The sequence below is a fragment of the Carcharhinus amblyrhynchos genome, unplaced genomic scaffold (assembly GCF_965287045.1).
Source record: "Carcharhinus amblyrhynchos unplaced genomic scaffold, sCarAmb.v2.hapA chromosome_1306, whole genome shotgun sequence".
Classification (NCBI taxonomy): domain Eukaryota; kingdom Metazoa; phylum Chordata; class Chondrichthyes; order Carcharhiniformes; family Carcharhinidae; genus Carcharhinus; species Carcharhinus amblyrhynchos.
This window is the reverse complement of record NW_027651046.1, coordinates 10,806-24,910: the sequence shown is the minus strand read 5'-3', so window position 1 is coordinate 24,910 and position 14,105 is coordinate 10,806. Positions and strand designations below refer to the sequence as shown.

At 51.6% G+C, this 14,105-nt stretch overlaps 1 protein-coding gene across 1 annotated transcript; it reads right to left on the bottom strand.

Moving 5' to 3' along the window:
• Window positions 1–241: 241 nt before the first annotated feature.
• Window positions 242–13,459, bottom strand: cideb (cell death inducing DFFA like effector b). Its single transcript, XM_080185158.1, has 5 exons — window positions 13,315–13,459; window positions 8,285–8,426; window positions 2,560–2,709; window positions 1,829–2,016; window positions 242–407 (listed from the first exon to the last, which is right to left on the bottom strand). Exons 1-5 carry the CDS (start codon window positions 13,368–13,370, stop codon window positions 287–289), a joined length of 657 nt encoding a protein of 218 aa, XP_080041284.1. The 5' UTR covers window positions 13,371–13,459; the 3' UTR covers window positions 242–286.
• Between the last annotated feature and the right edge of the window lie 646 nt (window positions 13,460–14,105).

Below are 14,105 nucleotides of genomic sequence, written 5' to 3'. Positions count from 1 at the left end.
TTCCTTCTCTGAAGGACATTAGTGAACGAGATGGGTTTTTCCGACAATGATTTCACCGTCACCAATAAATTCTTAATTCCAGATATTTTTTATTGAATTCAAATTCCATCACCCGCCGTGGCAGGATTCGAACCCGGGTCCCCCAGAACATTCGTTGAGTTTCTGGATTAATGGTCTAGCGATAATACCACTCGACTATTGTCTCCCCCTGTGCGTGTGTGTGCGCGCGTGCGTGGTGTGTGTGTGTGTGTGTATGTGTTTGAACTGTTTACATACAGACACACAATCAGTCATAGTACTCCGCCACGTGGTCACTTCCCTCAACCAGACGCCGGACAAAGGATGAAGCAGTCACCAGGACCTGTCCCACCCCGTACATCAGCGAGGAGGCGGCTCTGAGCATCTCCCTGCAGGGAATGAAGCAAAGACGTAAGAACATAAGAAATAGGAGCAGGAGTAGGCCATCTAGCCCTTCGAGCCTTCCCCGCCATTCAATAAGATCATGGCTGATCTGTCGCTGCTCAGTTCCACTTTCCCGCCCTCTCCCCATAACCCTTAATCCCCTCTCCTATCAAAAACCCATCAACCCGCGTCTTAAAAATATTTAGTGAGGCAGCCTCCACCACTTCAACGGGCAGAGAATTCCAGAGATTCACCACCCTTTGAGTGAAGAAGTTCCTCCTCAACTCCGTTCTAAACCGCGCCCCCCCTTTATCTTGAGGCTGTGCCCCCTAGTCCTACTGTCCTTTCTGAGCGGGAAGAGTCTCTCCACCTCTATCCTATCCATCCCATTCATCATCTTATACGTCTCAATGAGATCTCCCCTCATTCTTCTAAACTCTAACGAGTACAAGCCTAGTTTATTCAGCCTCTCCTCATAGCTCAACCCCCTCAACTCCGGTATCAGCCTAGTAAACCTCCTCTGCACTCCCTCCAAGGCCAAAATATCCTTGTGTAAGTACGGCGCCCAAAACTGCACACAGTACTCCAGCTGCGGCCTCACCAATGCCCTATACAGCCGCAGCAAGACCTCCCTACTTTTATATTCAATCCCCCTCGCTATGAAGGCCAGCATCCCATTTGCCTTCCTGACCACCTGCTGCACCTGCAAGCTGGGTTTTTGCGACTCATGCACAAGGACCCCGAGGTCCCTCTGCACCGTCGCCTGCTGCAGTTTTTCTCCACGTAAGTAATAATCCTTCCTACCAAACACGGCTTGTGTTAGACCCGAGTCAGATCCGCTGCCGGTGCGGTGTGTTACCTCTCCGCCCCTCAGCATTAAAACCAAAGCCGGCTCTCAGGGAGACCCCACCCTACTGATTCACTATGGGGTCCGCCCCATAGGATGTCCCGCAGCCATCCACGGCAGAGGAACGGACAGAGCGTTCCCCTTGGGGGGGGTGGAGAGGGGAGGGTCAATGTTAACCCCTCTTAAACCATCGTCAAAATCTGGGCAAGTGTCCCCCCCAATCCGTTGCTGTTGCCCTTGGGATCTTGCTGTGTGCAACACAGTCATCCCTGGGGCAAGGGTGACCGTGTCCAGCCCCTTTGTCCCGGGGAGCTGGTAGGTATCCCTCCCTTTAGTTTCTCTGCAGCAACGCCTCAGCTGCTTTTTTTTTTCTCCCGCGGTATGAATTGTGGTGAGAGATTTTAAATTTGGCTTCTTGTGGTTGGCGCAGATGAGAGCAAGAAGAAAAACTTTGACAACCTGTCTCTTTTCAGCAATATTAAAATAATGCTGTTGGATGATTGGGTCACCCGTTGCCCTGCGCTCATCTACCCCACCCCGATCACATTCACAGATTTAAGGACCAGAATGCCAGCTTACCTGATGACTTTCTTGGGACCCATACACTTGATGTCAAATGTCATGGAATAGAGTCCGTAAAAGGTGGCGCGGACGTTGAGGGAGCCAAAGAGATCCCTGGGGTTGAGCTTGTAGATGTCAAAGGTGATTCGAGCGATGTCTTTAGTGTTTTTGGGTTTCTGGGTCAATGAGTAAGAAACCATCCCTCTCTGAAACAACAGACACCTCAGAGTTATGGGTTAGATACAGAGTAAAGCTCACTCTACACTGTCCCCCCCATCAAACACTCCCAGGACAGATACAGCACGGGGTTAGATACAGAGTAAAGCTCCCTCTACACTGTCCCCATCAAACACTCCCAGGACAGGTACAGCACGAGGTTAGATACAGAGTAAAGCTCCCTCTACATTGTCCCCCATCAAACACTCCCAGGACAGGTACAGCACGGGGTTAGATACAGAGTAAAGCTCCCTCTACACTGTCCCCCCATCAAACACTCCCAGGACAGGTACAGCACAGGGTTAGATACAGAGTAAAGCTCCCTCTACACTGTCCCCCCCATCAAACGCTCCCTGATTATCACATGGGATCAGTCATGAAATGGGTGGAGCAGAGTCAATGGGCCAACCTCTGCTTTGATCTCCAGCAGATCCCCTCTCCCGTCCACTCCCAGCGTCCTTTCCATTTTTGGGGGTCACCCTAGTTTCCTGGGGTGGTGGGCGGGGGGGGATCCCATTCCCTGACTTACGTACCTTAGGTGATTGCCACCGCTGGCCCTTCTGTAGCACCATGAGTATGGTGTCATCATCCAGGTGCTCGAAGAAGTCGTCGCTGTCCACCATCGTCCCATCCTCTTCCAGGACGAGGCTGATGGCTCCTGTGATGAGGAGAGCATCGAGTGCCTGCGGGTTGGGGTAAGGTAGGGCAGGGTGGTGGGAGAATATGAAGGGGGAGATGGTGGTGGGGGAAACACAGCAATCAGTACACACGCGGTCATTGCTCACGTCCAGCAAAGAAGACGAGGCCCTTCGGCCCCCTCAAAACCCTGCCCACTGGTTCTCTGCGGTCCCGTTGCTGCCCGATTCCGTCGCCGGTTTAGTTCCCCTCCAGCACCCCGGCCCAATTTCCAGGGAGGCTGAGGGGCTAACGGCAGCCTCACAACCTGGAGACCCAGCTTCGAACCCCACCGAGGACGGCTGGGTGGAAGAGCAGACTTTAATTGACAAAATCTGGAACGTACGGCACTAATCCCAGTAATGATGACCGCGAAACTGTCAGTGGCACTGTGATTATAACCGCTGCCTCACAGTGTCAGGGAGCCGGGTTCGATTCCAGCCATGCATCGCTGTGCGGCATTTGCACGTTCTCCCTGTATCTGCATGGGTTTCCTCCGTCTGCTCCGGTTTCCTCCCACAGTCCAAATATATGCTGGTTAGGTGGATTGGCCATGCCTAATTGCCCCTTAGTGATCAAAACCACAATGGTGGTGTCATCAGCCAACTTGAAAATTGAGTTGGAGAGGAATTTGGCCGCACAGTCATCGGTGTACAAGAAGTATGACGTGGAGATGCCGGCGTTGGACTGAGTTAAACACAGTAAGAAGTCTCACAACACCAGATTGGAGTCCAACAGGTTTATCTGGTAGTAAACCCACTAGCTTTTGGGGCTCTGCCCCTTTGTCAGGTGAGTGGGGAGTTCTGATCACAGATTTAAGGTGCGGGGAGGAAAGTACAGAAGTGATGTTAGGGGTAAATTTTTCACTCAGGGTGGTGAGTGAATGGAATCGGCTGCCGTCAGTGGTGGTGGAGGCGAACTCGCTGGGGTCTTTTAAAAGACTTCTGGATGAGTATATGGGGTTTAATGGGATTGGGGGTTATAGATAGGTCTATAGATTGGTAGGTGTTGATGTGATCGGCGCAACTCGTGGGCCGAAGGGCCTGTTTGTGCTGTAGTGTTCTATGTTCTATGATCACAAACAGGGCATATAAAGACACGCATAATTTACAGAATACTGATTGGAATGCGAATCTTTACAGCTAATTAAGTCTTAAAAGGTACAGACAATGTGAGTGGAGATAGCATTAAGCATAGGTTAAAGAGATGTGTATTGTCTGCAGACAGGACAGTTAGTGAGATGTTGCAAGCCCAGGCAAATCGTGGGGGTTACGGATAGTGTGACGTGAACCCAAGATCCTGGTTGAGGCCGTCCAGAACTTGGCTATCAGTCTCTGCTCAGCGACTCTGCGCTGTCGTGTGTTGTGAAGGCCGCCTTGGAGAACGCTTACCCGAAGATCAGAGGCCGAATGCCCGTGACTGCTGAAGTGTTCACCAACAGGAAGAGTACACTCTTGTCTGGTGATTGTCAAGCGATGTTCATCTATCCATTGTCGTAGCATCTGCGTGGTCTCCCCAGTGTACCATGTTTCAGGACATCCTTTCCTGCAGCATATCAGGTATGATGTGGGTATGCTGGCGTTGGACTGGCGTAAACACAGTAAAAAGTCTGACAACACCAGGTTTTAGTCCAACCTATTTATTTGATAATAGACTCACAAGCCTTGTGAGTCTATTATCAAATAAATAGGTTGAACTAAAACCTGGTGTTGTCAGACTTTTTACTGAGCATATCAGGTAGACAACATTGGCCGAGTTGCAAGAGTATGTACCATGTACCTGGTGGATGGTGTTCCCATGTGAGATGATGGCATCCGTGTTGATGATCCGGCAGGTCTTGCAGAGGTTGCTGTGGCAGGGTTGTGTGGTGTTGTGGTCACTGTTCTCCTGAAGGCTGGGTAGTTTGCTGTGGACAATGGTCTGTTTGGGGTTGTGGGGTTGTTTGGAGGTGAGAAGTGGGGGTGTGGGGATAACCTTGGCGAGATGTTTGTCTTCATCAATGACATGTTGAAGTCTCCAGAGAAGATGTCGTAGCTTCTCCGCTCCAGGGAAGTACTGGACGATGAAGGGTACTCTGTCCACCGTGTCCCGTGTTTGTCTTCTGAGGAGATCGGAGCAGTTTTTTGTTGTGGTGCATTGGAACTGTCGATCCATGAGTCGAGCGCCATATCCTGTTCGAGGGCATCTTTCAGCGTATGGAGATGTCTGTTGTGATCCTCCTCATCTGAGCAGATCCTGTGTATACGGAGGGCTTGTCCATAGGGGATGGCTTCTTTAACGTGTTTAGGGTGGAAGCCGGAGAAGTGGAGCATTGTGAGGTTGTCTGTGGGCTTGCGGTACAGTGAGGTGCTGAGGTGACCGTCCTTGATAGAGATGCGTGTGTCCAAGAACGCAACCGATTCTGGAGATTAGTCCATGGTGAGTCTGATAGTGGGATGGAACTTGTTGATGTCATCATATAGTTGTTTCAGTGATTGTTCACCATGACTCCAAAGGAAGAAAATGTCATCAATGTATCTAGTGTACAGCATTGGTTGAAGGTCCTGTGCAGTGAAGAAGTCTTGTTCGAACATGTTAAAGAAGCCATCCTCTATGGACAAGCCCTCCGTACACACAGGATCTGCTCAGATGAGGAGCATCACAACAGACATCTCCAGATGCTAAAAGATGCCCTCATGAGAACAGGATATGGCGCTCGACTCACCGATTGACAGTTCCGATGCGCCACAGCGTAAAACCACACCGACCTCCTCAGAAGACAAACACGGGACACGGTGGACAGAGTACCCTTCGTCGTCCAGTACTTCCCCGGAGCGGAGAAGCTACGACATCTTCTCCAGAGACTTCAACATATCATTGATGAAGACAAAGATCTCGCCAGGGCCATCCCCACACCCCCACTTCTTGCCTTCAAACAACACCACAATCTCAAACAGACCATTGTCCACAGCAAACTACCCACCTTCAGGAGAACAGTGACCACAACACCACACAACCCTGCCACGGCAACTTCTGCGAGACCTGCCGGATCATCGACATGGATACCATCATCTCACGTGAGAATACCATCCACCAGGTACATGGTACATGCTCTTGCAACTCGGCCAACATTGTGCTGTTTGTAATTTTTATTAATGATCTGGATGAGGGTATAGTTGGGTGGATTAGTAAGTTTGCTGATGACACCAAAGTCGGAGGTGTGGTAGATTGTGAGGAAGGGTGTCATAGTTTGCAGGGTGACTTAGACAGGTTGCAGAGCTGGGCCGCGAGGTGGCGGATGGAGTTTAATGCGGAGAAGTGTGAGGTAATTCATTTCGGTAGGAGTAACAGATGTGTTGAGTATAGGGCTAACGGGAGGACTTTGAACAGTGTGGAGGAGCAGAGGGATCTAGGTGTATGTGTACATAGATCCCTGAAAGTTGGGAATCAAGTAGATAAGGTTGTTAAGAAGGCATACGGTGTCTTGGCGTTTATTGGTAGGGGGTTTGAATTTAGGAGTCGCAGCGTCATGTTGCAACTGTACACAACTCTGGTGCGGCTGCACTTGGAGCACTGTGTGCAGTTCTGGTCCCCACATTACAGGAAGGATGTAGAGGCTTTGGAGAGGGTGCAGAGGAGGTTTACCAGGATGTTGCCTGGTATGGAGGGGAGGTCCTATGAGGAGAGACTGAGGGATTTGGGGTTGTTTTCGCTGGAAAGAAGGAGGCTAAGAGGGGATCTTATTGAAACGTATAAGATGATTAGAGGTTTAGATAGGGTGGATAGTGATAGCCTTTTTCCTCGGATGGACAAAGCTAGCACGAGGGGGCATGGCTTTAAATTAAGGGGTGGTAGTTATAGGACGGATGTCAGGGGTAGGTTCTTTACCCAGAGGGTGGTGAGGGATTGAAATGCCCTGCCTGCTGCAGTTGTAAATGCACCTAGTTTGGGGGCGTTTAAGAGATCTGTGGATAGGTTTATGGACGAAAAGGGATTGGTATAGGCTAGTGGGTCATTGTTTTTGTAACTGGTCGGCGCAACATCGTGGGCCGAAGGGCCTGTTCTGCGCTGTAATGTTCTATGTTCTATGTTCTATGTTCTATGTTCTATGTTCTACCTGATACGTTGCAGGAAAGGATGTCCTGAAGCATGGTACAGTGGGGAGACCATGCAGAAGCTATGACAACGGATGAGTGAACACCACTTGACAATCATCAGGCAAGACTGTTCCCTTCCTGTTGGTGAACACTTCAGCAGTCACGGGCATTTCGCCTCTGATCTTCGGGTAAACGTTCTCCAAGGCGGCCTTCACGACACACAACAGCGCAGAGTTGTTGAGCAGAAACTGATAGCCAAGTTCCGCACACATGAGGACGGCCTCAACCGGGATCTTGGGTTCATGTCGCACTATCTGTAACCCCCATGACTTGCCTGGGCTTGTAACATCTCACTTACTGTCCTGTCTGGAGACAATCCACATCTCTTTAACCTATGCTTAATGCTATCTCCACTCACACTGTCTGCACCTTTAAGACTTTGCATGTAAAGATTTGCATTCTAATCTGTATTCCGTAAACTGTGTGTGTCTTTATATGCCCTGTTTCTGACCAGAACTCCCCGCTCACCTGGCAAAGGAACAGCAATTCCGAAAGCTTGTGGGTTTACTATCAAATAAACTTGTTGGACTTTAACCTGGTGTTATGAGACTTCTTACTGTATAAGGAGTATAGTTGGGAGCTGAAAGCACAGCCTTGCGGGGCACCGATGTTGAGGATGATCGTGGAGGAGGTGTTGCCTATCCTCACTAATTGTGGTCTGTGAGTTAGGAAGTTCAGGATCCAGTCGCAGAGGGAGGTGCCGAGGCCCAGGCCACAGAGTTTGGAGATGAGTTTTGTAGGAATAATGGTGGTGAAAGCTGAGCTGTAGTCAATAAATAGGAGTCTTTTGTTATCTCGGTGTTCCAGCGTTGAATGCAGGGCCAGGGAGATGGCTTCTTGCTTTGAGATGACCTTGCCTCTCGCTGGAAGTTTGGTGATCCTCAGGTTAAATCACCACAGAGCAGCTTACGGTGACCTGGGACTACGGCTACTTACATTGCGTGTACACTAGTGATTGAAAGGTGGGGGGAGGAAGAAAAGTCTTGCATTAGGGGTGACACAGCAGATGCCTCACAGAGCCAGGGACCCGGGTTCAAGTCCACCCTCGGGTCACTGAGTGGAGCTTGCACGTTCTCCCCTGTGTCTGCGTGGTGCTCCAGTTTCCTTCCACAGTCCAAAGATGTGCGGGTTAGATGGATTGGCCATGCTAAATTGCCCCTTTGTGTTAAAGATGTGCAGGTTAGATGGATTGGCCATGGTAAATGTGCAGAGATCGGTCGGATGGGGGGGGAGGGGGGGCGGTGGGCAGTGAGACTGGGTAAGATGCAGACTCTGAGAATTGGTGCACACTTGATGGGCTGAATGGCCTCTTTCTGCACTGTAGGGATTCTCTGCTTCTATGGTGTGTGTGTGATATGAGTGTTTGTGTGATTTGCCTGTGTGTGTCTGTATGTGCACATGTACAACAGCCCCCTCCCTCCACCCTTCCTTAACCCTCTGGACCTACCTTATTGATGAGCTCCCCCAGTGTCCCGGCCGTCACCCCCTTCCGGATGGAGCGATCGTGATTACAGATCCGGAAGGCTCTCTGGGGCAGCGTGTAGGTCCGCAGTCTCCGGCTCAGCTCCGAACCCACGGAAGAAACCGACCTGGGGTCAGAGAGAGGAAGCAGAGGGTCAGATAACACCATGACCTCCAAATTTCATTGTCTTTGTTCAAGCTCCATCCTTCCCCACCCCCTTCCCCTCACCCCCCCCCCCCCCCCCCACACACACACACACACACACACTCAATGTTTCAATAACAGCTCCGTCAAGGCCATTAATCCCCTGTTCTTCTAAGTCCCTCAACATCAGACAAGTCCATCACTCAAACCAGCCTCCCATCCATTGACTCTGCCTACACTGTCTCGGCAAAGCAGCCAGCATAATTAAGAACCCCATGCATTCCCTCTTCCACCTTCTTCCGTTGAGGAAAAGATACAAAAGGCTGCGGTCACGCACCGACCGACTCAAGAACAGCTTCTTCCCTGCTGCCGTCAGACTTTTGAATGGACCTACCTCGCATTAAGTTGCTCTTTCTCTACACCCTGGCTGTGACTGTAACACTACATTCTGCACCCTCTCCTCTCCTCCTCCGCTATGTCCTCTGTGACCAGTATGCCTTGTCTGTGCAGTATACAAGAAACAATGCTTCTAACTGTTTACTAATACACGTGACAATAATAAATCAAATCAAATAAAACAAAACATTAGCCTACAGGAACAGACCATGATCTGAAACTAGAAGCAGAAGGAGGCCATTTGGCCCTTCGAGTCTGCTCCACCATTCATTATGATCATGGCTGATCATCAAATTCAATATCCTGATTCCCCTTCCTCTCTCCACTCCCCCCCCCCTCCCCCCCCTCCCCCCCGGGTCCCCGTATCCTTCCACCCCTTTAGCCCCACGAGCTATATCTAATTCCTTCTTGAAATCACTCAATGTTTTGGCCTCAACTACTTTCTGTGGGAGTGAATTCCACACATTCCTCACACTCTGGGTGAAGAAATCTCTCCTCACCTCAGTTCTAAAAGGTTTGACCTGTATCCTCAAACTATGACCCCTAGCAGCACAGTGGTTGGCACTGCTGCCTCACAGCGTCAAGGACCCGGGTTCAGTTAACAGCCTCGGGTCACTGTCAGCGTGGAGTTTGCACATTTTTTCTGTATCTGCTTGGATCTACTCCGGGGGCTCCGGTTTCCTCCCAACCTCCAAACGTGTGCAGGTTAGGTGGATTGGCCATGCTAAATTGTCCCTTAGTGTCCAAAGATGTGCAGGTTAGGTGGATTGGCCATGCTAAATTGTCCCTTAGTGACCAAAGATATGCAGGTTAGGTGGATTGGCCGTGCTAAATTGTCCCTTAGTGTCCAAAGATGTGCAGGTTAGGTGGATTGGCCGTGCTAAATTGTCCTTTAGTGTCCAAAGATGTGCAGGTTAGGTGGATTGGCCGTGCTAAATTGTCCCTTAGTGTCCAAAGATGTGCAGGTTAGGGTGGATTGGTCGTGCTAAATTGTCCCTTAGTGTCCAAAGATGTGTAGGTTAGGCGGATTGGCCGTGCTAAATTGTCCCTTAGTGTCCAAAGATGTGCAGGTTAGGTGGATTGGCCGTGCTAAATTGTCCCTTAGTGTCCAAAGATGTGCAGGTTAGGGTGGATTGGTCATGCTAAATTGTCCCTTAGTGTCCAAAGATGTGCAGGTTAGGTGGATTGGCCATGCTAAATTGTCCCTTAGTGTCCAAAGATGTGCAGGTTAGGTGGATTGGCCGTGCTAAATTCTCCCAAACAGGTGCTGGAGTGTGGCGACTAGGGGATTTTCACAGTAACTTCATTGCAGTGTTAATGTAAACTGACTTGTGACAAATAAATAAACTTGAATTCTCTCCCTGGGCAGCACGGTGGCACAGTGATTAGCACCGCTGCCTCACAGCACCAGGGACCCAGGTTCAATTCCCAGCCTTGGGTCACCGTGCGGGGTCTGCACATTGTCTGTGTGGGTTTCCTCCGGGTGCTCCAGTTTCCTCCCACGGTCCAAAGATGTGCGGCTTAGTTGGCTTGGCCGTGCTAGATTGCTCCTCAGTGTCGGGGGGGACTCACTAGGCTAAATAACTGGTGCATTGGGGATAGGGCCTGGGTGGGATGGTTGTCGATGCAAACTCGATGGGCTGAATGGCCTCCTCCTGGATTCTAGTTCTGGGCTCCCCCCACCATCGAAAACATTCTTTCTGAATCTACCCTGTCTAACCCTGTTACATAGAACATAGAACATAGAACATTACAGCGCAGAACAGGCCCTTCGGCCCACGATGTTGCGCCGACCAGTTACAAAAACAATGACCCACTAACCTAAACCAATCCCTTTTCGTCCATAAACCTATCCATAGATCTCTTAAACGCCCCCAAACTAGACGCATTTACAACTGCAGCAGGCAGGGCATTCCAATCCCTCACCACCCGCTGGGTAAAGAACCTACCCCTGACATCCGTCCTATAACTACCCCCCCTTAATTTAAAGCCATGCCCCCTCGTGCTAGCTTTCTCCATCCGAGGAAAAAGGCTATCACTATCCACCCTATCTAAACCTCTAATCATCTTATATGTTTCAATAAGATCCCCTCTTAGCCGCCTTCTTTCCAACGAAAACAACCCTAAATCCCTCAGTCTCTCCTCATAGGACCTCCCCTCCATACCAGGCAACATCCTGGTAAACCTCCTCTGCACCCTCTCCAAAGCCTCTACATCCTTCCTATAATGTGGGGACCAGAACTGCACACAGTACTCCAAGTGCGGCCGCACCAGAGTTGTGTACAGTTGCAACATGACGCTGCGACTCCTAAATTCAATCCCCCTATCAATAAACGCCAAGACACTGTATGCCTTCTTAACAACCTTATCTACTTGACTCCCAACTTTCAGGGATCTATGTACACATACACCTAGATCCCTCTGTTCATCCACAGTATTCAAAGTCCTCCCGTTAGCCCTATACTCAACACATCTGTTATTCCTACCGAAATGAATTACCTCACACTTCTCCGCATTAAACTCCATCCGCCACCTCTCGGCCCAGCTCTGCAACCTGTCCAAGTCACCCTGCAAACTATGACACCCTTCCTCACAATCTACCACACCTCCACACCACCTGTTAGAGCTTTATAAGTTTCTATGAGATCCCCTCTCACTCTTCTAAACTCCAGTGAATATAATCCTAACCGGCTTAGCCTCTCCTCATGTGACAGACCTGCCACCCCCAGGAATCAGCCCGGTAAACCTGGACAGGAAAGTGGAGTCAGGGCCCACAGCCTGATCAGCGAGGGTGGCACGATGGTTAACACGGCTGCCTCACAGTGTCTGCCACCTGGGTTAAATTCCAGCCTCGGGTCCCTGTCTGTGCGGAGACTGCACATTCCCCCCCCCTGTGTCTGCATGGGTTTCCTCCGGGTGCTCCAGTTCCCTCCCACACTCCAAAGATGTGCAGGTTTGGTGGATTGGCCCACTGCTCCTCAGTGTTAGAAGGATGAGCAGGGTAAATACGTGGGTGAGGCCTGGGTGGGACAGTTGCAGGCCTGATGGGCTGAAGGATTCTATGATTTTATGACCAGTGTATATAGTTCTGATTGTTACACCACAGGGAGGATGTGATTATACTGGAGAGGGTTCAGAGGAGGTTCACCGGGATGTTGCCTGGGCTGGAATGTCCGCTCCCCCCCTCGCCCGCTCCGCCCGTCTCCCCCCTCTCCCTCCTCCCCTCGTTCCCTCACCCCTTCTCCCCTCCCCCTACTCTTGCCCCCTCTCCCCTTCACCTGTGGCCCCCTCTGCCCCTTGCCTGCTCCCCTCTGCCCCTGGCCTGCTTCCCTCTCCCACTTGCCTGCTCCCCTTGTCCCCTCGCCCGCTCCCCCCACCCCCTCGCCTGCTCCCCTCTCCCCCTCCCTCTTCCCCTCGCCCGCTCCCCTCGTCCCCTCCCCTCGTCCCCTCGCCCGCTCCCCTCGCCCGCTCCTCTCGGCTGCCTCTCTCGCCAGCTTCTTCCCTCTTGCTCTCCTCTGCCCCTCGGGATCCCTCCCCCTCTCTCTCTCTCTCTCTCGCCTGCGCCCGCTCGCGCTCGCGCTGTCTCTCTCTCTCTCTCTCTCTCTGCACTCCCAAGGTTACCACACTGATTAGAATCCAGTACTCTTCTCCCGACTGTGCAGGAAAGGTTTCGAAATTTGTGAAAGATGTGAGGGCCTCCACATTGGGGCAAGTTACCTCCCCACCCCCCTCCCCTCCCCTCCCCTCCCCTCCCTGCCCCCAAATTAATCGGATCTGGAATCGGATCACTTGCCTGAGGTGGAAGGATGTGCACGGTTAATGGGGGAGAGGGAGATGGGGGTGGGCTGGGGAATGGCACCAGGGGGTCATTGCTCTTTGGGTCAGCCCATTGTTGGTGTGTTGGGCCAAAGGGGTGGGTGGGGGGGGTGGTGACCAGACCATCGATGCGTGGTAAGATCCCAAAACCTGTGATGTGCCAATGAACGCTTTCTTTAGCTCCCCCACCCTCTGCCCACCCACCCACCCACCCCCTGCCCACAGTGTGGAAGGTCATAGGTCAACAATCGCACCCTCCCTCCCACTCTGGGACACTGTGGAGAACTCCCAACCCCCCCCCCCCACGCCCACCACACACTTTTAATGTTTATTTGTGAGTCACACATAGGTTTACATTAACACTGCAATGAAGTTACTTTAAAAACCCCCAAGTCGCCGCGCTCCGGCGGCGCGGTTAGGCCAAGGTACCCTTAACCCGCACGTCTTTGGACTGTGGGAGGAAACTGGAGCGCCCGGGGTGGGGAAACCCATGCAGACACGAGGAGAATGTGCAAACTCCACACAGACTGTGACCCCGAGCCGGGGAATCGAACCCTGGGTCCCTGGTGCCGTGACGCAGCGGAGCTAGCCACACTGCGCCTTCCCTTTCAACGTGAGAGAAAGGGGAAGGACGTTAGAAACACGGTGAGCCAGCTGACCTGAACAGCGAGTTGGCGGAAGAGCTCAGGTAACCCCCGGCCCGTGATGTCTCCATCTCCGACTCCCACTCCGACAGGACAATCCTGGTGTATCTCCCTCTCCCTCTCCCTCTCTCTCTCTGTCTTGTGTGTGTGTGTGTGTGTGTGTTTGTGTGTCTGTGATCGAAGGTTGCCCTGCAGGCCCCCTCCCCCCTCCCCGCCTCCCCCTCACCGGCGCACACGCACACTCCTCCTCAGACTTTGACCCAATCCTGCTACATGTGGACGGGGAGGAGGAGAGGTCAGTGATTAAATCAGTGATCCCGTCACCACAGGCAAGGTCTAAAGTCCAGGGAAAATACCTCGCTTGCCCTGAGATTAAGAAAACATTAGTCAGAAAAGTTTAGAAGCCGGGGGGGGGGGGAGGCCATTCGGGCCTTCGGGCCTGCTCCACCATTCATCTTGATCATGGCTGATCATCACATTCAATATCCTGATTTTCCCCTCTGCCCCCCTCTTCCCCCCCACTGCATATCCCTCGATCCCTTTAGCCCCGAGTTCTAGTTCCTTAGAACCATAGAACATTACAGCTCAGAAACAGGCCTTTTGGCCCTTCTCGGCTGTGCCGAACCATTTTTTGCCTAGTCCCGCTGACCTGCACTTGGACCATATCCCTCCACACCCCTCTCATCCATGAACCCGTCCAAGCTTTTCTGAGATGTTAATTGCGGATGACACAAAGACGGCTGGGCTTGGTGATAATGATGAACATTAAACATAGAACATAGAACATTACAGCGCAGAACAGGCCC